The following is a 27,949-nucleotide window of genomic DNA, read 5'->3' on the forward strand; positions in this document are numbered from 1 at the left end:
TTCTACTACATCTTCCATTAGCACTGCTGACCATGGACTAGATCTTTTGGTTATACTGCTAACCCTGATCTAGATCTTTTGGTTACGCTGCTAGATCTTTCATCAACCCTGGACAAGATATTCTGTGAATTGTGCTAACCCTGTACTAGATATTCTGTTAACACTGCTAACCCTGTACTAGATCAGGTCCAGCTCATTTTTATGACTGATCATCTTTATAGCTGCAGCATGCTGCTTTAACCAAGCTGATAATCAGTGTAGGGGAGCTGTGAAAACTATTAGTCACGTGATAAATAAAAATGACAATTAATAATTTTGCATGCACAGGCCTATACAGTAACAATCCATCAAAAAAGTGTAATTTTGTTGTACTTACTGAAGGTTTCATTTGATTTAAATTTGTGGTCAACCCAAAGCTGTGAAGCAACGATTCCAGATAATGGTTAAGAGTTTAAGAACATTGACTCTGGTGACTTCAGCAGCACAACATCACGTTTTTGTTCTTGCCCCAGGACACGCCTACAAGCCACATCACTTTCATTTTCATTCAGTTTATAATTACCCCTAATAAAATAGTGTGTGAGAACACACCTGACACAGAGGAGCAGTGAGGAGCTGCAGCTACCTTTACCCTTCATGACATCTGACCTTAACCAGCGTATTTATAAGGGCTGATTTCAGCAGTACAAACTACACCTGACCCGTCATGTATCTCTCTCTCTCTGCTTCCACCTCCCAGTGCTGCTCCTCCTCTCAGCATCAGCTGACACAAACCCAGCAGCGTCTCTCCTTCCTGATCACTGGAGCGCTGGCCCGGCCCACTGCAGCAGTGTTCTGCTTCTGTGTAGGACACTGGCACTGCAGCATCACCACTGGGGGAACCACACTGGCACTGCAGCATCACCACTGGGGGAACCACACTGGCACTGTGATTGGGCTCAGGAGAGGGACGAGATGCTGATGATGCTGTTGCCATGGCTACTGTTGCTGCTGTGAGGGTCCTGTAGTTTATCTGTGCAACAAGGTAGTGTGAATGTCAACATCACTGTGGGTTAATGAAACCATAACTCTTAACACTAGCAACCAAGCATTAGTCTGTAATGTGAATATAGTGTACTTCTCTCTGGACTATTTGAAAATGACTAGTTGAACAGTGCTTAATTTGTAAATCAAACGATGCCGGAACGCAAACAGCGGCATGAGACACAAAGGGTTGCCAACTTTTCAAGATCACTTGGAGTGAGATTAGAACGGGGGGTGGATTGAGCGTAAATTGTTCCCCGGGGGGGGGGGGGGGAGGGGGGGACGTAAGTTGTTATTATTATTATTATGATAATAATTATTATTATTACCAGATCGAGGCAGACAGTTCCCGGAACGCACGCTTCAAAATTAAGCCCTGATTTTAAAAATTAAGCCCTCAAATTAAGCCCTGATTGAACACTACAAACTGAGTTTGATCTAACAGATAGCTCACTCTGAGCTATCCTTCAAATCTTCCAGTTATTACTAGGTCAGATCTGAAACTTTTATGCTGAATAAATACTTCAGGCGGAATAATAAAATGGTGGCATTTTGTTTCTGTGTTTTCAGTGATAATGTCTTAACTTCAGATGGCTACTGCCCCCTTGTGGCGCAAAGTTCCCCAAATAAACTATTTTAATTTCCTATCAATACTTATCAATTTCAGTCTCACATTCATGGTACACAGAAGATGTATATTTCTCCACTGTAAGACATCAAACATGATAAGAACTTAATTGCAATGAACACTGCAATTTTATGTTCATATTTAATATTTATTGAAATAGCTTAATAAATATACACAGTAAAATACCTAAAATACCTTTGATAAACTTGAAATTTGATAAACGTGATCAAATGTGGTCTGTTTTTAAAGCATGCACTGTAGATTTTACACAATTATTCTTTGTCTTATTATTATTATCAATACTGAAAATCTAAGCAATGAAAATATATCAAATCCGCCCTTCAGAAACTCAAGATTGCCTGATTTGCTGGGACTCCATTGCTGAGCGGAGAAATGTGTTATATAGTGGAAAAATGGTTCCCCCTTGTAAATAACAGTAAATGTATAGGTAAAGCACAAAAATGAAGGTGGGGGTGTATTACACTCTTATTCGTCTATGTAGCAAGTTCTATCATCTATATAACAAGTGCACAGTACTTTTACACTGAGAACCATTTTTCACAGGGTTCTGGTTAAATGGGTTCCTCGTGTTCCCAGTGTAAAAGCATTGTGCATTGGATGGATGGCCCTGTGAAATAATAACAGTTAAAATGCCACCTGTATTACCTGCACCTGTTTGAACTAAATAGAATAAAAAGACACCTGTCCACACTCACACACAAACAAACTCCAACCTCACCACAATGGCCAAGACCAGAGAGCTGTGCAAGGACATCAGGGACTAAATTATAGCCCTGCACAAGGCCGGAATGGGCTACAGGAAGATAGGCAAACAGGTTAATGAGAAGACAACACCTGTAGGCACAATAATTAGAAAATGGAAGAAGACAAAGATAGCAGTCAACCTCTCTCGGTCTGGAGCTCCCTGCAAAATCTCACCTCGTGGGGCTGCACTGATAGTGAGGAAGGTAAGGAAAGAGCCCAAAACTACTCTGCAGGACCTGGTCAATGACCTGCAGCAAGCTGGAACCACTGTTTCCAAAAAAACTATTAGTAATACATTGCGCCGTCATGGCTTAAAATCCTGCTTAAAAAGGTCCCCCTGCTCAAGCCAGCACATGTCCAGGCCCGTCTGAAGTTTGCCTATGACCATATAGATGATCCAGATGAGGTGTGGGAGAAGGTGATGTGGTCAGATGAGACGAAAATAGAGCTTTATGTTCTAAACTCCACTCGCCATGTTTGGAGGAAAAAGAAGGAAGAGTACAAACCTAAGAACACCATCCCTACAGTGAAACATAGAGGTGGAAGCATCATGGTTTGGGGATGCTTTTCTGCAAGGGGACAGGGCGACTGCACTGCATTGAGGGGAGGATGGATAGAGCCATGTATCGCGAGATATTGGCCAACAACCTTCTTCCCTCAGTAAGAGCACTGAAGATGGGTCGCGGTTGGGTCTATCAAAATGACAATGACCCGAAGCACACCGCCCGGGCAACTAAGGAGTGGCTACATAAGAAGCATCTCCAGGTCCTGGAGTGGCCTAGCCAGTCTCCGGATCTGAACCTGATGGAAAATTTCTGGAGACACCTGAAACTCTGTGTTGCCCACCTCAAGGATCTGGAGAAGATCTGTATGGAGGAGTGGGCCAAAATCCCTGCTGTAGTGTGTGCAAACCTTGTAAAGAACTACAGGAAACGTCTTACTTCTGTAATCGCAAACAAAGGTTTCTGTACCAAGTATTAAGTTTCATTTTTCTGATGTATCAAATACTTATTTCCTGCAATAAAATGCAAATTAATGATTTAAAAGTCATTCAGTGTGATTTTCTGGATTTTGTTTTTAGATTCCATCACTCACACTTGAAGAGCACCTATGATAAAAATTACAGATTTCTACATGCATTGCAAGTGTGAAAACCAGCAAAATCGGCAGCGTATCAAATACTTGTTCTCCTCACTGTATATGTCGAGTAAAGGCGATAAAATAGCAGCAAATTAATGCGTAATGATTTCGCGCATGTGCAATATTGGGGCAATGAGGAACTGAAACAGTGACTCGAATAATGTCAATGTGAAAGTAGTATGTACTTTCTTCCCGCAATGGCAAAATAACTTGGAGAGCAGTTTAAAACATGCGAAAGTAATTCGTCGTGCTGTTCTAAAATGAAGATCCAATATGTGATACTGTGAAAGACACGGCGTACTGCACCTAAATCAGCAGATGTGTATGAAGAATAGCAAAGGTAAGATGAATTCATAACACACTAAAGCATGTTAGTCACAAACAAAACAAAAACATGTTAAAAAAACGAATACAGTATATTACAGACAGTGTTGGGAAGGTTACTTTTAAAATGTAATCCCTTACAGATTACTGATTACATCACTCAAAATGTAATTTGTAACGTAATCAGTTACATTACTTCAAGTGAGTAACTGTAATCTGATTACTTTGGATTACTTACAATATTGTCATTTTTTTAAAGCCTGAATGAATGTAGCAACCACATAATGCATATTATTGTTTTATTTTTCTTTCCAGTGAACAAATAGATTAACACATAAAACAGCCTTTTCAATCACCCTATTAAAATACTTATGAAACCATTTTATGAAACAATTTTATGAAGCACTTCTATTCTAGTTAGGTGGAGACAAAATAAAGAAAAAAAAAACATACGAACAGGTCAAGTCAATGCTGCAGGCTCGTTTAGGTGGGGCATGATGGTGAATCATGGCAATGTGCACCGACTTAGTCTTTGATTACCTTGTGTGTGTGTGTGTGTGTGTACTGTTGTGTGTGTGTGTGTGTGTGTGTGTGTACTGTTGTGTGTGTGTGTGTGTGTGTGTGTGTGTGTGTGTGTGTGTGTGTGTGTCTTCTCCTAACCTGTTCTTTCTTTAGATCAGTCCAGTCCTGATCAGTTCAGTTCATTTCAGGTCTCTCCATATTTCCTCTCTCTCCACCCTCTCCTCTACCCTGGTAAATAGTAATTCAGGAAAGCATGCTTAAAATAAAGCTGGAAACAATATTTTAAATACAAAAGACTGTGCTAAAACAAACTACATATGGCATTATTTTGCTAGTCTTCGTAATAAAAACATGTGTATTTTATTAATAATGTGTTTATTAGTCATTGTTTTCCATACCCCTTGTATTGTCTTCTTCCATCTCCTCTCCTCTCCTGTTCTCTCCTCTTTCCTCTCCTGTTCTCTGCTCTCCTCTCCTGTTGTCTGTTCTCCTCTCCTCTCCTATTCTCTCCTCTCCAGGTCTTTGTTCTCCTGTCCTCTGCTCTGTTCTCCTCTCCTGTTGTCTGTTCTCCTCTCCAGTTCTCTCCTCTCAAGTTCTCTTTGTTTGTATTAGGAAATAAATTACACCACAATACTTGAGATTTGAACAAACTCTAACCCTCAACTATTTTTTGCAACATCCATTCATTTATGCATATTGTAAAGCCCCCATACGCAAATAGCGGCCCGCGGGCCACATCCGGCCCGCGGGCTATCTATTTCTGGCCCGCGAGCTGTTATGAAAAGTGTTTTTTTTTAGGAATATTTTTTTTCAATCGCGCTATCCGCTCTAATTTTGAAATCGCGCACCGCGATCTCAAGACGATCTCGGGGATTACCTTTATGGCAACAACAAACAGGTAGCAGACGCCCAAATGCAGTCACCCCCCCCCCCCCCCCCCGTCGACAGTTTACGCTCTCACGGCGCTGTATGACACGGAATCCCTGAGCCCCATCAGTTGAGCCTCATCATACTCAACCGACGGAGAACCAACAACTTACGTTCGCCACCCCCACCCCCCCCCCCACGCTCGACAACTTACGTTCGCCACCACACCCCCCCCCCCCCCCCCCGCTAGACAACTTACGTTCGCCACCCCCCCCCCCTTTGCGACAACTTATGTTCGCCCCCCCCCCCCCCCCCCCCCCCCCCCCCCCCGTGTCCTGGTTTTCCCAAACAAAAATATGGTCACCCTACATAAAGTATTGTACTAAATTCTGGCTATCCACAATGTCCACCTTCTAGCTAACTAGTTAACTGCTAGTTAACAAAATAGATTTTTATTCATTATAGCTTACAGTCCTACAATCCTAAATTATTAAACACAATTTGAAAATGAAATAGTTATTAGCTTATCAGGTACATCAGGGCATGTTGAACATACTAACTATGACTACAACTAGCTATAACATAACTAGCTATATACGTTTTTTTCCCTCAAACCTTCACTACCTAAGCTATCTAGGTTAACTAGCTAGATAGGTGAACTAACTAGGTTAGCTAACTAATTCCGAAGCTGACTAGTGACAAGCTGCATTTTATTAAGCACACAGTGGGTTTGATCTGTGTGTTTTGAGTCGGAGATGTGTTTAACCAACTATCAGATAGCTCCACAAACAATGTCATCACAGTTTACATAGTTAACTACCGTTACCTTTCTCCTTGAAAAAACGCCGTATATCCATTTTCTTTCACCGTCAGCTACCTGCAACCTGCTGCCAAAAATGGCTAGAGCACATGTGCGCTCCCTCACGAGGGTGGGGGTGGGCTCTTCTCCACGCCCGCAACACCAGCAAGCTGATTGGCTGTTTCTACTGAAAGGCGGAACTTTATCCTTGAAGCGGCACTCTGATTGGTGTTAAGAGATTTCCTATTCTCACAGCAGCATTGGCCTCCTCATTACATTTACATTTATGGCATTTGGCAGACGCCCTTATCCAGAGCGACTTACATTTTTATCTCATTTTTTTTTTATACAAGTGAGCAATTGAGGGTTAAGGGCCTTGCTCAGGGGCACCTCAGTCATGGCCTCAGGCCTGGGGATCGAACCCACGACCCTCCGGTCACAAGACCAGTTCCCTAACCACCAGGCCATGACTGCCCTATTAATCATTAATAGTACAGCTGAGCGAAAAGGTTCGGGGCTACTGGATAATCATTCGGGGCTGAAGCCCCGGAAGCCCAGCCCAGGCGACGCCCCTGTGGAAGACCAAAAATAGGAAAGTACCGCGATGTAATCCCTTTATTTTAGCAGAGTAACTGTAATCTGATTACCACTTTCTGAAGCAGTAACTGTAACAGATTACAGTTACTCAAAATTTGTAATCTGATTACGTAACGCCGTTACATGTAATTCGTTACTTCCCAACACTGATTACAGAAACTATAGGTTATGTATTAAGGGATCTAGGGCAATCTTTTATATGTTTTTGTCCCTCCCACCTCTCTTTTTCAGTTGTTACAAGTTTAAACCCATAGAAAGAGATCACGATGGCAGCTGCAGGCAACAGTAAGTCTCACTTCCAGAATTACCAGTGCATTACTTTACATTAACCCACAATGGGTTTTACAAATGTAACATCAGAAAGCTTGTTCTTTTTTATAAAGATATATGGGAAAACTAGCTGATTTGTGTGTGTGTGTGAGTGTGTGTGTGTGTGTGTGTGTGTGTGTGTGTGTGTGTGTGTGTGTGTATCTGTGCATGTGTTTTCTTACAGATGAGTTTAAACTCATTGGCCCACATGACAGAGAGCATCATTCTCGATCTGCTGCTACTCTCTCCTGTCACCTGTCTCCTGAAACCAGTGCTGTTGCTACAGAGATCAGGTGGTTTAAGGGGATAGACTGTGTTTGCCTTTATAAGAACAGACAGGTGACAGAGGGGAGGAGCTATGAAGGCAGAGTGAGTCTGTTCACTGAGGAGCTGAAGAGAGGAAACGCCTCCTTACAGCTGAAATACTGCAGAGAGTCAGATACAGGAGATTACCTGTGTCAGGTGACCAGCGGAGACACAACACAGGAGCTCACAGTAGGAGTATGTAAGTCTTCAAGAGCTACACTCTACATAATCTCAACATCACCATCAGTCTCATCTCAGAATGGAACACGATTTTTAGTTACTCTCCACAAACACAGACGTTCAGAGGCCCAACACCACTCTTCCATAACAATGCTGTACATCATGAAGAGAAGAATCCATTGGGCCTCCTTCTCCACACCATACTGGAGTTAAACAGAGAGGTGTGAACGTCAGGACTTAAACTCATATATAACAGCTCACTTATGATGAAGAAAGGGGCGGAGCTTCTGGTGCTCCCCTAATCAAATGTTTGACTTGTAAAGTTGTAGACACACTGTGTAGCTAATGAGGCCCTAACAGAGGATTCATGCACTGGGCTTCTATGACAGACCAGAATCTAAACTAATCTAAGATACCAGGAGTAGTGAGTCCTGATAACAGATTTATAGACCTGCTGAACCAATAGATCTGTTTATCTGGGTACACTCACATCAAACAGCTGTTTTGTAGCTGTGTGTTGCTGTAACTCTAGTACTGTAATAGAGGAATACTGTACTGAGTATTTAGCAGAGATGTTCAAAAGTCGCAAAATACAAGTCCAAATTAGGTCATGAGTCTTTTGGTTAGAGTCCAAGTCAAGTCTCAAGTCAATACCAGGATAAACGTAGGGACAGGAGATGGAAAATATCTTTTTTATTTATTACCTTAGGTAGTAATAGGTAGCTCCTATTGTCAGCCGTCCCCCATTACACTGCCACGTATTGCGCATTTTCTGTGTCTCTTATCGCCATATTTTTTGAGAATTTTCAAAAAATGGTATCTTGCGACCATTAAACATTGTTTCTAACAATGGTGTAATTTTGCGTGCTTAAAATTATATAGAAAGCATCACTCATTTTCCTTCCGCGATGGTTATTTGTTTTGGTGTAAAACGATCTTATCGTGGTGGCGATACTGGGGGACGAATATCTTTTCCCGAGATATTACATCAAACCAATCAAAAATATCATTACAGAAAAAAAGTTCTCATAAAGTCAAATGAGTCTTGGACATTGATTTACACACATATCACTCCTGTAAAACAATAATTGTGGCAAGTAATATACTACATTTATTTACAGTTAACTTAAAATGTCGATGGTTGTTTTGATGTTTGTTTACAAGTGGCCATTACCCTAATTGGGGCTACTACACTGGCTGTAATAATGTCTAAGTGTCTAAAGTAAATTAATCAAACCTATCCGGGTGTGTTTTATATTCAGTCCCTGACAGAAGTCTTGTCACTTATCCAAATTTTAGGAACAACAAATAATAACTTGACTTGTAGTTTATCAATTTAAATTAGAAATGGCTTATGAAAGGCAAAGCCCTCTAGATTATGTTTATTATACCAAAAGAAAGTTTTGTATCACTCATTGAGATTTATCATATAATTAGAACAAAAAGGTCAGACTTTGCTTAGACATAAGTCTTGTCATTTACAAAAATAATGTTGAAATCATACATGTGTAACAGGAAGACTCCGTTACAGAGTGTGCCTGAAGATACGGCCCTTTTAGTTAAGGGCACCGCCCATATTGAATTAGTGCACATTAGGGGTGGGCGATACTCGGAATTTTGGTATCGATACGATACCGATACGATACTGGTCAGTATCGCCGATACCGATACTTCCAAACCGTTGGGGGGGGGGGCGATACTTTTTACTTGAAATTATAATCCATTCATATAATAATTTATATTAAATTATATATATTTTTGCTGATGCTGGTCCAGCGTGTCGCGTGCCAGTGATTATGCCTCGTGCCAATGGTGGCACGCGTGCCATAGGTTGCCGACCCCTGCTGTAGACGGTCAACCAGTTTCATCTGTGGAAAATTCAATTAAAACAGGCAAATACACCACAATTAAGCCAACTACAGGAAAGTCTGATGTATGGAAGTCATATTCCATTGTAATTAATGGAGAGGGAAATCGGCTTGTTGTGATTGATATCAGAAAGTGTTGGTGTACGTCACCTGACGGCATGTGTTTGGACTGTGGTAAGAAATGGGACAGGGCGATCCATCGCTATATTGCTGTTTTAATAAATACATAAGAAAATTTCAAGTACTAAATCTAATTAATTCAATTCATATTAGGATTGCGGGCGGGGGCGACAGAAATGTGTATGTGGCGGGCGGGTGCGGGATTAAAACAAGCGATTTTTTGGCCGGTGCAGGCGGGAGCGGGACTAAAACAAGCAGGTGCGGGCGGGAGCGGGATTAAAACAAGCGATTTTTTGGCGAAAGCGGGCGGGAGCGGGATTAAAACAAGCGGGAGCAGGCGGGAGCGGGATTAAAAAAGCAGTCGCACGCAGACCTCTAAACTGCAGCAAAAGAATCAATATTTTTGCCGTGGTATCGATCCGATACCGATCCTCACCTTTGTATCGATACTATCGATATAATTATCGATCCGCCCACCCCTAGTGCACATCACGAAGGGTATTTAAACTCTCGTTTGCTCTCGTTAGCCCTGAAGCTGATTGACGGGACGAGAGACATGCTCGGATCTGGGTTGTAAGAGTTTTTACCCATTCTCGCAGAGTTCTGGGTTGTAAGAGTTTTTACCCATTCTCGCAGAGTTCTGGGTTGTAAGAGTTTTTACCCATTCTCGCAGAGTTTCTGGGTTGTAAGAGTTTTTACCCATTCTCGCAGAGTTTCTGGGTTGTAAGAGTTTTTACCCATTCTCGCAGAGTTTCTGAGTTGTAAGAGTTTTACTCAATCTCGCAGAGTTGAGATTGTTCGGGGCTTTAAGATGCTTGACTGAGTGTGTTTTGAGCTGCATGCAAGCGGTCGCTGAGGTGGCGAAGTAACAGGCAATTCGAGTTATTCCAGCCATTGCACGGTAGGGCCGAGCTTTGAGCGCATACAATGTTTAAATGATCGTCCTAGTTAAAGTGCGTTATTGTTGGCAGTAATCTAGCGCGAGTGAAACGTTACTGATTGGTTTCCCTCTAGTTGAGGGTGGCGTAGTCCAAAGCTTATCATAATTATCGCTGTTTGACGCTGTGAGCATTACACATGTACTTTATTTTGAATACACAAACATGGTACAAAAACATTTGTAAAAGTCATGGTGCATTGGAAAAAATAATTCATATCATGTATGACTTCCATGAGCTTGGAGGACTGCACTCGAATGACAGTTTAGATTTCTGAAATCGTCTCTAGACATAGATCATAGCCTTCAGGGTTCATAAACAGGACTATAAATTGTTCTCAGTGATCTGTAGCCCTCAGTGATCTGTAGATGGTCAGGAAAACAGATTCACAACTTGTGAGGACAATGAAGACTTGTCTTAAGACAATTGGGTAAGAATAATAAAACATGTATGATCAGTGTTCTTATCAGGAGTGTAGGTAGAGTTAACTGAATGTAGGGGAATGGAAAGGTACAGGGAGAGAGAGAGAGAGAGAGAGAGAGAGAGAGAGAGAGAGAGAGAGAGAGAGAGAGAGAGAAGTTCAGAGGAGAAGACACAGATAAGGGGATGAACAACAAGTTTGAGTGTTCAGATTGAGGGTCACAGACCCTAATCACAAATTCCCTTACAGTGCCCATCTCTGGTATTTAGAGTGAAAACCATGTGTCAAGTAATGTTTGAATTTAAACGGTTCTATGAAGGTTGAGGATTTTCGGTAGGTGTATAATTGTGTTACTGTGGTGTTTTATCTAACATTGTGTTATCTTCTTTTGTTTTACACAGTTCGTGCTCTTTGGGTAAGCAAACAATTATTTTTCTAAAATCTGACAAGAGATTTTATTCAAATACTCATCAGCTGTTTAATCTATTAATCAGAGAGTAAACTCACAAACACTGTAATAATCATGTGGTGTGTAAAGACACATAATCTTACTGAGGTTCTTTTGTGTACCCTCTATTGCAATAGTACCACATGTAAGGTGGAGTGATAGAGGCAGACACATTTTTGCTGAGTAGAGTGAAATATATTGAGGGCAAATCCACAGACAGGGTGTGTGTGTGTGTGTGTGTGTGTGTGTGTGTGTGTGTGTGTGTGTGTGTGTGTGTGTGTGTGTGTGTATGTGTGTGTGTGAGATCTGTGGTCTCGTGATTGGTCTTTCCCTGGTTTCAACATTGCCATGATTAACACTGTTTTGGTTTCTCTTCCTGGTTTTCATTTTCCTGTTTCCTGGGGGGTATTCCAGAAAGCGGGTTTAACAAACTCTAAACTTAACCCTGAACTCTGAGTTGTCTTACCCCGATCTGGCATATTCAGAGTTTTCGGTTCCAAAACGGCTGATCGGAGTTAAAGTAATCAGGGTCGCTCATCTCTGAGTTGGTTGACCCAGACAGAAGCGTGTTCACGCGTAACTATAAAAGGCATTCTTAATGGAACGCAGATAAATAGGATTTATCATGGACTTAAATGCGAAAATCAGCCGAGCATCGTATTTCACACCACTGTATCTTGAAGTATTAATGACTGCGTATGCAGAATATTTAGATATTATTAAACGTAAATGTTATACTGCGGTAGCTGCTAGAGAAAGGCAGTCAGCATGTCAAAAAAATTGCCAACAGAGTTAATGCGTGAGTGAAAATGATATATATTTAGCAGAAGGGTGCGATTATATTATTATATTCTCCACATATATAATACTGTATTGAGTTTTTAAATCTTTTTTTAATTGAACACTTACTAATTCCAGGTCTAATCTGAGTGGTGTAAAACACACATGGCATCAGATAAAAAATGAAGTATAAGAATATAGTACAAAGTGGTATGTACATAACTATATCTTATTCTTAAAATATATTCTAAAATATACACTACTGTTCAAAAGTTTGGGGTCACCTAGACAATTTTGTGTTTTCCCTGAAATCTCATACTTTTATTTATCAAATGAGTTGCAAAATGAATAGAAATATAGTCCAGACACTGACAAGGTAGAAATAATGTTTTTTTTTAATTTGAAATAATTTTCTACTTTAAACTTTGCTTTCGTCAAAGAATGCTCCCTTAGCAGCAATTACAGCAATGCAGACCTTTGGCATTCTAGCTGTTAATTTGCTGAGGTAATCTGGAGAAATTTCACCCCATGCTTCCAGAAGCCGCTCCCACAAGTTTGATTGGGTTGATGGGCACTTTTTTCGTACCATACGGTCAAGCTGCTCCCACAACAGCTCAATGGGGTTGAGATCTGGTGACTGCGCTGGCCACTCCATTACCGATAAAACACCAGCTGCCTGCTTCTTCTGTAAATAGTTTGTGCATAATTTGAAGGTGTGCTTTGGGTCATTGTCCTGTTGCAGGATGAAATGGCCACAAGCGCTGTCCACAGTGTATGGCATGGTGTTGCAAAATGGAGTGATAGCCATCCTTATTCAAAATCCCTTTTACCTTGTACAAATCCCCACTTTACCAGCACCAAAGCAACCCCAGACCATCACATTACCTCCACCATGTTTGACAGATGGTGTCAGGCACTCATCCAGCATATTTTCAGTTGTTATGCGTCTCACAAATGTTCGTCTGTGTGATCCAAACACCTCAAACTTTGATTCGTCTGTCCATAACACTTTTTTCCAATCTTCCTCTGTCCAATGTCTGTATTCGTTTGCCCATATTAATCTTTTTCTTTTATTAGCCAGATATGGCTTTTTATTTGCCACTCTGCCCTGAAGGCCAGCATCCCCGAGTCGCCTCTTCACTGTAGATGTTGACACTGGCGTTTTGCGGGTACTATTTAATGAAGCTGCTAGTTGAGGACCTGTGAGGCGTCGATTTCTCAAACTTGAGACTCTTAATGTACTTGTCTTCTTGCTCAGTTGTGCAGCGGGGCCTTCCACTTCTCCTTCTACTCTGGTTAGAGCCTGTCTGTGCTCTAACCAGAGTAATACACACCATTGTAGGAAATCTTCAGTTTCTTGGCAACTGCTTTTCTTTCAAAAATAAGAACATTTCTAAGTGACCCCAAACTTTTGAACGGTAGTGTATTTATTTACAGGAAAAATGAAATAATGAAACATTACAGTGAATTTTACTCTAATGTATAATAAAAGGTTACAGGGTGGAGGGTGGGGTGGGTGGTGGTGCATGATTTAATGTGGAAAGCAGTGATTGCAGATGGAGTCTCTGACAACTCCACCATCTCTGTTGTCACCCACATGCATGTAAGGTTCCTCGTCTGTGGGCATGTCAGAGATGGTAGGCTGTCCCTGGATGGTTGCAATGTTGTGTAATACCACATATGCCATTACTATGTGGCACGCCCTATCAGGGGTTTCTCTGAGCCCCTTCAGCCACTGGAACCTGGCCTTGAGGATTCCTAGGGTCATTTAAATTCTTGCCCTGGTTTTGCTGTCGGCCTGATTGTAGCGGGACTGTGGTCCAGGTGCAGGAACTGAATAGGGAGTCATAAGGTATAGGACAGGCAGGGATACCCTCTGTCTCCATGAAGGAGGCCGTCATAGTGTCCTATAATCGCACTAGGGTTTGCAATGATTTAACTATTACACTGAATGTGAACAACTAGCAAAACTACCGCAGGCCTACTCTGTTCAGATTTGTTGTACAGTGTGGAATCATACACGGATCCTGGCCATCTGGCTTCAACATTTGTGATGAGGTGCAAAGCATCACATATGATCTTGATGGGGAGAACGGTCAGTTACAATAGCTACGTTATTTTTGTTACCATTAAAGATAAGTACATTATTCATTAAGGATTATAAAGGTTAGTACCTGTACATTAATGCTATGGATGGATTTTCTGTTTATGTAATCGCCTTCATGTTCTAATGGTGCTGTAATAGGTAGCATATGTAGGTTCCATCAATGCAGCCAATCACTCTAGGAAATCTTTAAAATGTAATTGGAATGAAGTTCGTTATATATTGCTTCTGTGACGCCGGGGGCGTCGGGACAGAGGCAGCCGGAGACGTGGGTTGAACAGAAGGTGGTTTATTATCCATGGCAACCAGTAATACTCGTAGCACGCAATGCACGGTAAAGCTCGTAGCGCATATACTGCAGATGCAAGGTAAAGCTCGTAGCGCATACACTGTAGATGCAAGGTAAAGCTCGTAGCGCAAACACAGCAGATGCAAGGTAAAGCTCGTAGTGCATACACAGTTGATGCAAGGTGACGCTCGTACAGACACACACGGTAGGGACGTGCAGACACCCAGAGACGCTCGTGTAGTGGCAATGTGCAGCACTGGACCAGACGACCTGCGGGCTTAAGAAGTGCAAAGTAAACAAGAAACAGGTGCTCAGTATGATGGTGATTGCGACTGTGGGAGTGGCTGCGTGCGCGGGGGTGTGTGCTGGGATCGGCTGCTGGCCGGGTTGCGCGCCCTCTGGTGGCGACCCGGCCCCCTCACCGTGACAGAGCCCTCCCCCAAGGACCCCTCCCGTCGACTCCCACGCGGTCTTCCCCGTCGCCGCGGAGCTGGCCGGTCTGGATGTTCCCTGTGGAAGTTGGCGATAAGGGAGGGGCCTACCACTTGAGAGGCCGGTATCCAGGAGCGCTCCTCCGGTCCGTATCCGACCCAGTCCACCAGGTACTGTAAGCCACCTCTTCTGCGCCTCGAGTCCAGTAACCTCTCCACGAGGTACGCGGGTCCGTCCGACAACTGCAGCGGCGAGGGCGGCCGTGACGTCGAGGCCTCCTCCAGTGCACCTGCTCTGTAGGGCTTGAGAGCGGACACATGAAACGCACGCGACACACGTCTGTCGTCGGGCAGACTGATGCGGTATGTAACTGGGTTAAGCCGCCTCAAGATGACGTACGGGCCGGCATATCTCTCCCCCAGTTTACCTCTCCTGCCCAGGCGTCCATCTTCGGTGGAGACCCACACCTTATCCCCTACCTGATAAGATGGGGTCTCTCCCCTCCGACGGTCGGCTTTCCGCTTGAATCGCCGAATCGCCTCTCTCAGCCGCTGATGGGTGTCCTCCCACACCCGCTCACTCCTCTTGCACCACTCCTCGACGATGGGCTGGTCTGAGGACGCGGCGTTCCAAGGATAGAGCGGCGGCTGGCGACCGAGCACGCACTCGAACGGTGTCATCCCCGTGCTGGAATGTGTGAGGGAGTTCTGTGCGTACTCGGCCCAGGGCAGAAGGGCGCACCATGTGTCCGCGTGCTCGCTGCAGTACGCGCGCAGGAACTTTCCTACTTCCTGGTTCGCTCGCTCCACCTGTCCGTTAGCCTGCGGATGGTAACCAGAGGTTAGGCTAACCGTGATGTTAAGCTTGGAGAGGAACTCCCGCCACACACGCGAGGTGAACTGCGGTCCCCTGTCCGACACAATATCCTCAGGCAGACCGAACTGCCGGAATATGTGCCGAAACAAGAGATCCGCAGTCTCCCAAGCAGTGGGCAGGCCCCGCAGGGGAAGGAAGCGAACCATCTTCGAGAACCGGTCTATTACCACCATGATGACCGTGTTCTCCTCGGACGGGGGGAGGTCCGTGACGAAGTCCAATGCGATGTGCGTCCATGGTTGCTTAGGTGCAGGGAGAGGGAGGAGCTTACCCGCAGGAGGAGTGTGTGGCACCTTGCACCGCGCACACACCGCGCAGGACGCCACCTGCTGCAGTACGTCCCGGTGCAGCCCCGGCCACCAGTAGCGAGCCCCCAACAACTGAGCCGTCTTTGACACCCCTGGGTGTCCCGTCCCCACTGACGTATGAGCCCAGCTGATGAGGGCACTACGGTGAGCGGGGGGAACGTACTTACGGTGCGGCGGGCAACCTGGATGCGGGTTCGCTGCCTCGATCTCCCGATCGATCTGCCACTCCAAAGCTCCCACGACGCACTCTGGCTTAAGCACCGGCTCCTCGCTTGTCGACTCCGTACTGCCAGGAAAGGACCTAGATAGCGCATCCGCACGCTGGTTCTTCTCTCCTGGCCGGTATGTCACCTGGAACTTGAAACGAGAGAAATACAGAGACCACCTGGCTTGACGGGCGTTCATCCGTTTCGTGGTCCTGATATATTCCAGGTTCTTGTGGTCAGTAAGCACGGTGAAAGGATGCTTAGCTCCCTCCAGCCAGTGTCTCCACTCACCGAACGCCTTGCGCATGGCCAACAACTCACGGTCTCCCACCCCGTAGTTACGCTCGGCGGCGGTGAGCTTCCTCGAGTAGAAGGCTATGGGACGGAGGGAGCTATGCTTCTTCGGTCGCTGTGATAGCACCGCGCCTACTCCCACGTTCGACGCGTCTACCTCCACTATAAAGGGACGGTTAGGATCCGGTTGGTGCAGAACCGGCGCGTCGACAAACGCTTGCTTCAGCTGGTTGAACGCTCTCGTGGATCTCTCTGTCCAGCGAAGCTTGACTCCTCCCCCTCTCAGCATGTCAGTAAGGGGCTCTGCGATCTGGCTATATGCGCGAATGAACCGCCTGTAGAAATTCGCGAAGCCCAGAAATCTCTGCAGCTCACGCCGTGTGTGAGGCTGCGTCCATTTCACGACCGCCTCTACCTTCCTGTGCTGCATGTGCACGGAGCCTGGCCTAATGGTGTAACCTAGGAAGTTCATCTCGCTGAGATGGAACTCGCACTTCTCGAGCTTGCAATACAACCGATTGCGCAAGAGTGTGCCCAGAACTGCCCGTACATCACGCACATGTTGGTCGTAGGAGGGAGAATAGATCAGAATGTCATCGATATAAGCGACAACGCATCTATTCAGATACTCCCTTAAGACCTCATTAATGAACGCCTGGAAGAACGACGGAGCAGACGCCAAGCCATACGGCAAGACGCGGTACTCGTAGTGCCCCGTAGAGGTACTAAACGCCGTCTTCCATTCATCACCCTCGCGCACGCGAATGAGGTTGTAGGCGCTGCGCAGATCTAATTTAGTGAAGACTTTAGCCTTCCTTAACTGCTCCAGCGCCGACGGCACTAGAGGCAGCGGGTAGGCAAAGTTCACTAAGAGGGAATTGAGCCCTCGATAATCTACGCATGGCCTCAGCCCACCGTCTTTCTTCTTTACGAAGAAGACGCTGGCTGAGGCGGGAGAGGTAGAGGGAGTAATATAGCCCTGAGCGAGAGCCTCCTTAACATACTGAGCCATGACCCGCTCCTCTTCCTGAGAAAGTGGATAGACTCGACCGCGCGGTGGCGTAGTACCTGCCTTGAGCGTGATGTGACAGTCCCAGGGTCGGTGAGGTGGTAACTGGGTCGCCTTGGCAGCGCTGAACACCTCCGCTAGATCACGGTACGGAGCGGGAATGACTGGAGTGGAGCTGATGTTTGGGCTCTCAACGCTGGTGGAATGCACGAACACACGAGAGGGAGACCGGGTGCCCTGTAGGGGCGCTACCCACTTCAGCAGCCTACCCGTGGACCAGTCGATAACGGGGTTGTGGAGTCTAAACCAAGGGAGACCTAATGTGATGGAATAGCGTGTGGAAGGGAGTACAAAAAAACTGATCTGTTCCCTTCGGCCCTGAACGTGTATGGTGACTGGTGCTGTGCGGTGAGTGATAAAACCCCCGCCCACAGGTCGCCCGTCCAGTGCCTGCACGCGTCTCGGCTCCTCGAGTCTGATCAAGGGCACCCTCAGCTGCTCGGCGACGCTCCTCCGCATCAGGTTCCCCGAGGCTCCCGTATCCACTAGGGCAAACACAGATAAGGACATCGCCCCGTAAGACACCGACGCTTCCCACGTCAAGAGATTTTTCATTATAGCGATACTCACCCTAGCCCGCCCCCTCCTTGGACTAGCGGTACGAGTGAGGGGGGGGGGCGGCAGTACCCATCTCCATGGGCTCGGCGGGCGTGGTCTCACGGGGCGGTGTGTGCACGGGAGCCTGCGGGGTAGGAGGAAGAGCCGCTCCTCTGCCTCGCTCCTGCAGCAACCTGTCCATGGTTATGGCCAGGTGCACCATCTGATTCAGGTCCTGTCCCTCGGGCCTACAGCTCAGCTCGGCCCTCAGGTCGGGCTTCAGCCCCGCCAGGAAGACGTCTGTCAGAGCCGCTTCTCCCCAACCAGTCCTGGCGGCCAGGGTCCGGAACTCCAGAGCGTAGTCTGCGGCACTTCGGCTTCCCTGCCGTAGTTTTAACAGGCTCTGGCCGCAGACCCTCCCATGGCTGGGGTGATTGAAGACCGCCCGCAGCTCGCGAACAAACTGCTCATAACTGCGGGTACAGGGCTTCTCCGCGCTGATCTGGGCTGCTCCCCAGTCCAGTGCCTTGCCCTGTAACCGGTTTACCATGAAGCCGACTTTCTCCTTCTCCTCCAGGTGGGGCATGCTGGAAAAATAGAGCTGGCACTGGACCAGGAAGCCCTCACAACGCTCCGGGTCCCCGTTATAGGGCTCGGGTGGAGGTATCGGCGTTCGGGGCGTCGGAGGGCGCGCAGGTACCTGTACCGTCAGAGCCTGGATGCAGGTCGTCAGGGTATTCACCACTGAGCGGAGCTCCTGGAGCTCCTGCTGTTGTCTGCCCAGGATGATGCCTTGATGGGCCAACACCTCTATGGCCGAGGCGCCCTCGCCTCCGGCTGCTCCAGGCTGCACATTCTGTGACGCCGGGGGCGTCGGGACAGAGGCAGCCGGAGACGTGGGTTGAACAGAAGGTGGTTTATTATCCATGGCAACCAGTAATACTCGTAGCACGCAATGCACGGTAAAGCTCGTAGCGCATATACTGCAGATGCAAGGTAAAGCTCGTAGCGCATACACTGTAGATGCAAGGTAAAGCTCGTAGCGCAAACACAGCAGATGCAAGGTAAAGCTCGTAGCGCATACACAGTTGATGCAAGGTGACGCTCGTACAGACACACACGGTAGGGACGTGCAGACACCCAGAGACGCTCGTGTAGTGGCAATGTGCAGCACTGGACCAGACGACCTGCGGGCTTAAGAAGTGCAAAGTAAACAAGAAACAGGTGCTCAGTATGATGGTGATTGCGACTGTGGGAGTGGCTGCGTGCGCGGGGGTGTGTGCTGGGATCGGCTGCTGGCCGGGTTGCGCGCCCTCTGGTGGCGACCCGGCCCCCTCACCGTGACAGCTTCTCCTTTGCATTAACCATCAGTGCGCATTGCGCATATCGAACTGTCAGACAGGCACTGTGCAAATTGTCAAAAATATTTTAAATAAAATATGCCTGCCTGAAAATATAAAAAATTGCCACACAACAGCAAAAATATATAAGGAAAGGTTCAAGTAACGGGTTTTTAAAAGCAAACAACAACAAAAAATGTTTATAGGCCTAATTGCTGAGACGCACCGTGACGAGACGAGATGACACAACCGAAACAACAAACGGCTGAACTGTTTTTTTTTTTACCTTATGCGTTTTAAATGGTATGCCATGTTGGGTGTCGACGTGCAAAATGAAAGACGTTGATGACATAACTTGCACTTTATTTGTTTGATTCATCTTTATCTTTTTCAAAATACTTTTGAAGTTTTTTAGTAGCCATTATAATCTCGGCAGATGCTGCGTATTCTGTAGCGTGTTCAGCTCCGTTCGTTTGGATTGTGCAACTGCAGGGTGTGATTTATTAATGTGTAGTAAAGAAGATGCCTATTGTTAATGCACAAACATCATTTTTTAAATATTTATTAACAGAAATTAGGATGATTTTATTTGACAAAAGGCTATATATAACGAAAACAAAGACATTTCATGTAACAACTAATGCTTAGCTGCATCCTTGGGCACCCCCATGCAGTTAGAATGGTACATTCGACTATGACGTTCATAGTCGACTAGGGGGTATAGTCGACTATAGTCGAATCAGCGACTATTGCAGGTCACCCCTAGATTCTACATTTGATTTCACATTTATGAGAGGAACACAAATTTCTTGGGAAGAGCTTGAGAATGTGTTACTGTAGTTGTCATAGTTTTAAAAGCACATTTACTGCTGTCAAAACCCTTTATCATTAACCAGTTTTTCCTTTACAGGGTTTAGGAACCTTAACGGTGAGTACACAATATTAATGACATTCATATTTCTAACTGTTGAACACATGTGGTTTAATAGCTCTCAATAATCCACACTGGTCCTCCATATAACACACAGTATGACATCATGGACCCTTCACTCTGTTTAATTCACTTCCACAGAGAGACAGAAGATGGACAGAAGAGGAGAGAATGAAAATGGAGGAATCTGCTCTGCTGACTGGTGAGGAGGAGAATAAGAACTTTTGTACTATGTGAATTCATTCATAAGAGCTAAATAGATTATGTGAAGTAATAAGTGCTTGTAGGTTTTAGTCGTAGGTTTGGCTTTTGTGCTATTGATACATACAGTTGTGCTCAAAATAATAGCAGTGTCTTTAAAAAAATAAGTAAATATCAAAATTCTTCTAACAAATTGTACTTTACAATTTGTGTACTTTTGAACACAAATGCATTGGGGACAAAGCACATTCTATTCCAAAGCAGGACAATTGGGAAAAGTAATTAAAACTCAAATAATAATAATAATGATATTTCACAGAAAGTCAGAAATGTAATGTTAAAAAAAATAGCAGCGTTAACATCTTTTCTTGGAAACTCAAAAATGTACTGCACAAACTAAGAGATTCTTGATAAGCCAACTTGGCTGAGTATCCTAAACTAATATTTTGTTGCAAAACCACGGTTTCTGATAACTGCTTCACATCTGTGGTGCACGGAGTCAACCAATTTCTGGCAACGGTCAACAGGTATTGCAGCCCAGGCCAATTGTACTATATTCCACAATTCCCCTGCGTTTCTTGGTTTTGCCTCATGCACTGCAGTTTTTATGTCAGCCCACAAGTTTTCTATGGGATTAAGGTCCGGGGATTGTGCTGGCCACTCCATCAGTTGAATCATGTTTGCCTGGAACCCCTCTTTTGCTTGCTTGCTGGTATGTTTTGGGGCATTATCTTGTTGAAAGGTCCACCTCAAAGGCATTTTCTCTTCAGCATATGGCAGCATGACTTCTTCCAATATCCTGATGTACTCAAATTGATCCATGATCCCTGGTATGCAATAAATAGGACCAACAACGTAGTAGGAGAAACATCCCCATATCATGATGCTTCCACCACGATGCTTAACCGTCTTCACTGAGTACTGTGGCTTGTATTCTGTGTTTGCAGGATGTCTGACATACTGTCTGTGACCCTTGGACCCAAAAAGAAGAACCTTGCTTTCATCAGTACACAAAATGTTACGCCATTTCTTCTCAGGCCACTCAATGTGTTTTTTGCAGTGGGACTTTGCGAGGGCTTCTTGCTGGTAGGTTGATTTCAACAAGACGTCTTCTGATTGTACCAGTACTCACAGTCAACTGAAGGTCTTCCTTGATCCTCTTGGAGCCGATCATTGGCTAAGCCTTTACCAGTTTGGCTGTTCTCCTATCCATTCAAGGAGTTGTTTTTCTTTTTCTTCCACGTTTTTCTGGTTTTTCTTCCCATTTCAACGCATTGGAGATCATTTTAGATGAACAGCCAATCACTTTCTGTACTTCTTTATAGGTTTTCCCCTCTTTTATTAGTTTCTTGATTAAAAACGCTCGTCTTTAGAACAGTGTCTTGAATGACCCATTTTTCTTGTTTTTTCAGGACAAATGCACAGCCAGCATGTCAGTTGCCTTGCTCCTTAAATAAGGATCACCTGTTAACACCCCTTTTCCCAGAATGCCCTCTCTAAGTGACGGCCTCCCTAATTGAACTCACCACTGCAATTTATTTGAACACACCCTTTTCAGTTAGTCATTCAATTTCAAAGAATCTATAGTATGCATGGGTCGCCTGTTGGGTTTGTTGGTTTTCTATACCCTTATTATACCCTCCAAAAACTTACTTGTGGTGTAGAGGTTGAAAGTTTTACAAAAACATTGATTTATCTTGCTGCTGTTGGGGCACTGCTATTATTTTGAGCACTACTGTAAGTGTTAAGTGTTTTAATTTAAGGTTCAAGAAGTACTCATAGAGTTAACAAAGCAAAGCTCCCCTGATCCCTTCAACATCAGAGTTCATGAACAGATGGATTTCCTATGAGGCTCTGATTCTCTTCTATTACTGAATATGAAATATGAGTCAGATGCAGCGTCGGTACTTTATCAGTGATCCTTTGTAAGAGTAACAGAAACAGCACCTCCCCTCCTCAGCAGGTCTGTAGAACAGGGACACCACAGGGGCAGGTTTGTGCTTTGTAGTGCAAAATATCAAATATAAAGTTAAAAGCTCGATTGATTTGATAAATTGATTATTACCGCAATTATATGATGGTAAGCTTTTATAGAGTTGATTTACATATTATTTTCATGCTTATTTATTTTCATTGTGCACTTAATTTAGGGTCCAAAGGTGACTGAATCCAGTTGAGTCTCTCATACCTGTATCGTTATTTCAGAGTTTAAAGAAGAGAGGTTTCCTAGACCTGCTCTGAAGAACTTAATGACCTTAATAGAAGGATGGAAATCATGGAAGGATCAGCTGAAGGAAACTGAGACTGAACTGGAGCAAACAGACAAACAAACACCCAGTAAAGGAGAATTAGAGGAAGAGGAAATGACACAAGAGGAGAGAGAGTGCATCAGTCAGATCAGAGTGGAGATGAGAGAGATGGAGGAAAGAATAGTGAGAGAAAGAGTGGAGATGAGACAAAGAGAAGAGCAGGAGATGAGAGACGCAGTGAGGGCTGTGGTGGAAGCTCTGAGGAGCTCAGCAGAACCAGTGGAGAAACTGATTGAGAAGATAAAATGGTACAAACATCAAAAACATGAATATAGAAATAGGTTATCAGAGGTTAGAGATGATGAGAGGAGAGAGCTGGAGAGAGAACTGGAGAGAGAAGATCAGCAGATGACAGAGGTGAAACGGGAGCTGAGAAGGATGCAGGAGGAGAGGAGGAAGATGGTGAAGAACCTCAGACTGGAGATGAAGAGCAGAGAGAAGAGTGCAGCTACAGCAGTAGAGACAGACAGACAGCTGTTCAGGAACCTGCATGTATATATTATCCAGACTCTTATGACAAAGAAACAGAAAGAGTTTGATAGTAGGATGGAGGTTAAACAGAGAGAGTTAGAGACACTGAGACTGAACCTGTCAGAGATGGAGAAAGACAAAGAAAAACAACTGGAGGAGAGAAATAAGATTATAGAAGAGAAAAACAACCAAATCAAACAAAAAGACACTGAATTAGAGGGACATTTAAAGACAAAAAAGAACCTAAATAAAATAATACATGAAAAGAGTGAATTGATCAAGGAGAAAGAGAGAATACTGGAGGTCACAACAAAAGAGGTGGAAACCAGTAAAAAACAACTGGAGACACTGGGAAAGGAACTACAGGACAAGAGCAGCCAACACCAGGAGATGATGATCCTACTGGAACAACAGAAAACTGAACTGGCAGAAAAGAACAAACAGCTTGAGGAGAAAGACCCAACAGTCCCAGTCAGGAGAAGAAACAGCAAAGAGTTGGACCCTCCAAAGAGTGAGTATTTTGATCATGAAGGGAAAAAAGTATAAAATAATATAATCTTGGGCTCTTGGGCTCAAAACCCAGAGAGTTTGCAGCTTTGCTTTGTGTCATGCCTGTACTTCTCACATTTTTAACATTTTATGAGAGGTCAAATCAGAGGTCAAATCAGAATTTATCTGACTTGTTTTAGCCTCTCTCACATAGTCTCTACCACAGCCACCAATCACTCACACAGTGCACCACAGTCACCAATTACACAGAGACTGTAGACCTTAGACAAAGACCGTAGGCCTACCACAGAGACCTTAGTCCTTGCACAAAGACTGTAGGCCTTAAACAGAGCCTGTAGACCAGGGCTATTCAACTATATTTTTCTTAATTTTTTTTTTGGGGGGGGGGGGGCTGTGGCAAACGTAATTTTTCTCCGCGGGGAGATGAGCCGCGGGCCTGTACAAGTTCATTAAAGTTTCATTGAACTTCTCCATTTTGCAAATATAGCAAAAATGAATAAATAGCAGGTGAGAATTATCAGATATTAGTTTAACCAGTGAAATTGTTTTCTACTATAATATTCCCATTATATCAGCTGTATATCAAGCATACCTTCTGAAGATTGCGTTCCCCATTCTAACTGGTCTGCTGCGCTATAGTGAGTGGAGAGACACCAGATTCAGCAGTGTCGCTCAGAGGGAGAAACAGTATGGAGGGTTTAATACAGTTTCCTGGGATTAATACAGTTTCCTTACCGTAGAGTAGTTTAATATAAAATGTATTATTAGATTCAATTTGGAAATGTATGTTCTTTTCCAGTGGGTGGAGAATCCTCCAGTCCAGACTCTCCAGTGCTGGTTCCTGTACCAGAACTCAGGCTGGTGCTGCTGGGGAGGACTGGGTCTGGGAAGAGTGCAGCAGGAAACACCATCCTGGGCAGAGAGGAGAGGAGCCAGGCTGCTACATCTACACTCCCCCAGCAGAGTGAGAGCAGACAGGGGGAGGTGGCTGGGAGGAAGGTGACTGTGGTGGACACTCCTGACTGGTTCTGCCCTGAACTCTCTCTGGAGGAGGTGAGACAGGACGTGGGACTATGTGTCCGTCTGTCTGCCCCAGGACCCCACGCCTTCCTCCTAGTCATACCAGTGAAGCAGCCTGCAGGAGAGGAGAGAGGGATGCTGGAGAAAATGGAGGAGATGTTTGGAGAGAGATGTTGGAGGAACACCATGATCCTCTTCACTGTTACTGAAGAAGAACAAAATCCTGAACAGTTAATTCAGTCAGGAAACCAAGAGGTCCAGACACTTGTGGAGAAATGTGGGAACAGGTTTCACTGTCTCAACATTAAGGAGAGTGGGGATGGGTCTCAGATCTCAGAGCTGCTGGAGAAGATAGAGAAGATGGTGGAAGGAAACAGTGAGAGATTCTGCAGCAGTGAGATCTACCTGGAGACAGAATCTCAGATCAGAGAAATGGAGAAAATAATTATGAGAGAAAGACAAAAGATGAAAGAGAGAGAGGAAGAAGAAACAAGACAGAAACTGGAAAGGAGTATAGAGGATGTTTTGATGAAATTTACACAATTATCTGCTGACTATCATGCACAAATCAGTAAATACGAGGATCGAATAACTGAACTTGAGATAATGTTAAAAGAAGAAAGAGATGACAGTATAAAGAAAGATCTGGAGAGAAAGCTGGAGATAGAGATTCAGAAGAGGAAAGAGGCTCAGCTGGAACTAGACAGACTGAGAGAGGAGAGTGAGAAAGAGAAGAGAGAGATGGAGGATAGACACAGACAGGAGATGGAGGAGATCAGGGAGACGTATGAAGGACAGGCCAGGGTGGAGGCAGAGAGGAACCTCATGAAGATCATCATGCCTGAACTCCAGCAAAAACTTTGGAGTGTGTTGACACAGAAACAGAAAGAATTCGACTGTAGGATAGAGGAGAAGGAGAGAGAGTTAGAGGCACTGAGACACAAACACAGAGAGGGAATTAGAGCTGCAGTTTCAAAAGGAGGAGAGTTGATTAGGACACTAGAGAATTATTTAACCTATTAACTGATCAATTAACTCCTACTGCCCAGTATCCCCCCCCCATCACCACCAGTTTTTTGGTTTATTTATTTTCATGGAGGATTTGTTATATTTCACATTGCCAGAATGAGGCAGATGAGGGTTGACTTGTCCTCCCATGTGATCAAGACTCATTCTATGTCATGTTATTTAATAGTGAGCCCCATGTTTTCTGGTCCACCAATGCAAAATATAGGAAATCTGAGCTTTGATGTGTTTTCACAAATATGTGACAAATATTTCACAAGCCCAGATGCACATGAAATGCTTTGCTCCTTGTATGTACTCAATACCTTGTTTGTAGGTTCACATGTTCAGTTGCACATGTTTAAAAGTTGTACTGACCCATGACTTTCATTATGAAAAGACGTCTTAACACCGAAGCGCTTACAGACTAGCATGAACTCATCGTTAAATCATAGATGGGTCATTCCAGGATTTTGGTACATTTCAGGGGTGGTAACTTCTGAAAATTTGATCTTCAATTTGATCATTTAAAATCATATATTTATAATCTATAGGTTATAAACTATTAAAAAGTTTGATTCGTCAATCTCAGATATGGAAGAAGTTTTTTCTTTATTAGATTGGTGTGCAGTAAATTGGTATGCAGTAACAGGGTTGCGACTAACAGGGTTGCAAATTTAGGCTAAGTTGTGGTCTACCCCAGGAACAGATGCTCACTGTAAAATTTAGCTATGTATACAAGATCAAGGACAAATATGGTTATATAAGTATATAAAGTAAATTTTGACTCTACTCAATATTAGTCTTACAATATGAGGAACATGGTTGCGTTCACTGAGTGACACACACAACTTGGACAAACATATTTGGAAAAAAACCTTGAAAATTGTTAGAGCACTTACCATTTTTCTTGCCATGTGGGCAGGAAATGTCCTTGTGATGCAAATTCCTTTGTGCTAATACACAAATATTTTTAACCCTTTCTCTGCCAGATAAAATTCTTTATGGTAACAGGGCTGCACGCATATTGTGGGACACAAATTAATAGTGTAAAAACTGTGACATGCAATACAATGTAGACCAAAGAAGTTGTTTTCATAAGTAAAGGAGATGCATTTCAACAATATGCAAGAGGAAGTAATTTATTTAGAGCTTATTTTAATTGTTAAATTTGGCAAAGTTGTTGGTCACCCAATGTGTGGGACAAGAGAAAATGGCCAATTTTTGAGGTGGTTCAAAGGTATTCGGTCTTTTGAATAATATCTAAGGCGCTTATTTTTCCAGCAAATTTTACAGTTTGTCTTATAACAAGTACAATGTTAAAAAAAATAGTCATTTAGATATTTTGGATATGTACATTTGGAAATTTAAGTGGTGGGACAGGAAATGTACCAAAATCCTGGAATGACCCAGATGCAATCTTTTCACATCTTCTAAATCTATCTTTATTGAAAGCCATTTTCTGGGGATAAATTCACAATCGTTATTTATAGCATAGGCCTACACTATCTGATTTGTTTTAAATAACAAGCACATTCGTTCGTGATAGTCTGGCGAATATAAAACGATGAGACAAATAATCTGCGGATGTTAACGAACAAACTCGGATTAATTCTCCCTTCTCCCTCATGTTTCATGTGCCTTTGTGTATTTGTAATTGCTCAGTAAGTGAATTCTGGTCAGTTTGTTATGTTCATGGTCATGCGTTATTGTCGTTAGTTGCATTTGTTTAAATGTTATCTGGTTAGTTTATGTTCGCATTTGTGCCTTATTGTTACGGTTGGTTGCGTTTCTTGGTTATACAGTTGCCTAGTTTTCTGACGATGCCTCGCCGTTCACGTCCCATCCGCATCAGCAGGGTTGCCAACTTTTCAAGATCACTTGGAGTGATATTTGAACCTGGGGGACGGGGGACGGGGACGTAGATTGTTACCGGGGGGATGTAAAATGGACACGAATTAAGTATCATCCGATCGCCAGTGGTTGGCGCCAGAGCAAACTACTAACTCATT

General features: G+C 44.2%; 1 protein-coding gene and 1 long non-coding RNA gene across 4 annotated transcripts; one reads left to right on the plus strand and one right to left on the minus strand.

Moving 5' to 3' along the window:
- Window positions 1-735: 735 nt before the first annotated feature.
- LOC143518486 (uncharacterized) lies at window positions 736-5,060 on the minus strand. The gene is made up of 3 exons (XR_013132208.1): window positions 4,801-5,060; window positions 4,541-4,630; window positions 736-1,012 (listed from the first exon to the last, which is right to left on the minus strand). It is a non-coding gene; the product is annotated as an uncharacterized LOC143518486 (long non-coding RNA).
- Window positions 3,731-27,894, plus strand: LOC143518460 (uncharacterized). Of its 3 annotated transcripts, XM_077010927.1 has the most exons (9): window positions 3,731-3,896; window positions 4,556-4,633; window positions 6,897-6,950; window positions 7,159-7,479; window positions 11,209-11,222; window positions 20,401-20,418; window positions 20,563-20,623; window positions 22,828-23,913; window positions 24,712-27,894. In XM_077010927.1, the coding sequence occupies exons 3-9, from the start codon at window positions 6,932-6,934 to the stop codon at window positions 25,953-25,955; spliced, it is 2,763 nt and encodes a 920-aa protein (XP_076867042.1). In that variant the 5' UTR covers window positions 3,731-3,896; window positions 4,556-4,633; window positions 6,897-6,931; the 3' UTR covers window positions 25,956-27,894. The 3 variants fall into 3 exon arrangements, with proteins under 3 accessions (XP_076867042.1, XP_076867041.1, XP_076867043.1); XM_077010926.1 differs by lacking the exon at window positions 4,556-4,633; XM_077010928.1 differs by lacking the exons at window positions 3,731-3,896; window positions 4,556-4,633; window positions 6,897-6,950; window positions 11,209-11,222 and having other exon boundaries at window positions 7,344-7,479.
- Window positions 27,895-27,949: the final 55 nt, after the last annotated feature.

This window comes from Brachyhypopomus gauderio, chromosome 7 (assembly GCF_052324685.1).
Source record: "Brachyhypopomus gauderio isolate BG-103 chromosome 7, BGAUD_0.2, whole genome shotgun sequence".
NCBI lineage: Eukaryota > Metazoa > Chordata > Actinopteri > Gymnotiformes > Hypopomidae > Brachyhypopomus > Brachyhypopomus gauderio.

Bases quoted from the DNA above. Each gene is read 5' to 3' on its own strand.
- LOC143518460 (XM_077010927.1), top strand. The intron at 20,624-22,827 runs GTGAGGAGGAGA...TCGTTATTTCAG, and splicing joins GGAATCTGCTCTGCTGACTG to AGTTTAAAGAAGAGAGGTTT. The intron at 23,914-24,711 runs GTGAGTATTTTG...GTTCTTTTCCAG, and splicing joins AGAGTTGGACCCTCCAAAGA to TGGGTGGAGAATCCTCCAGT.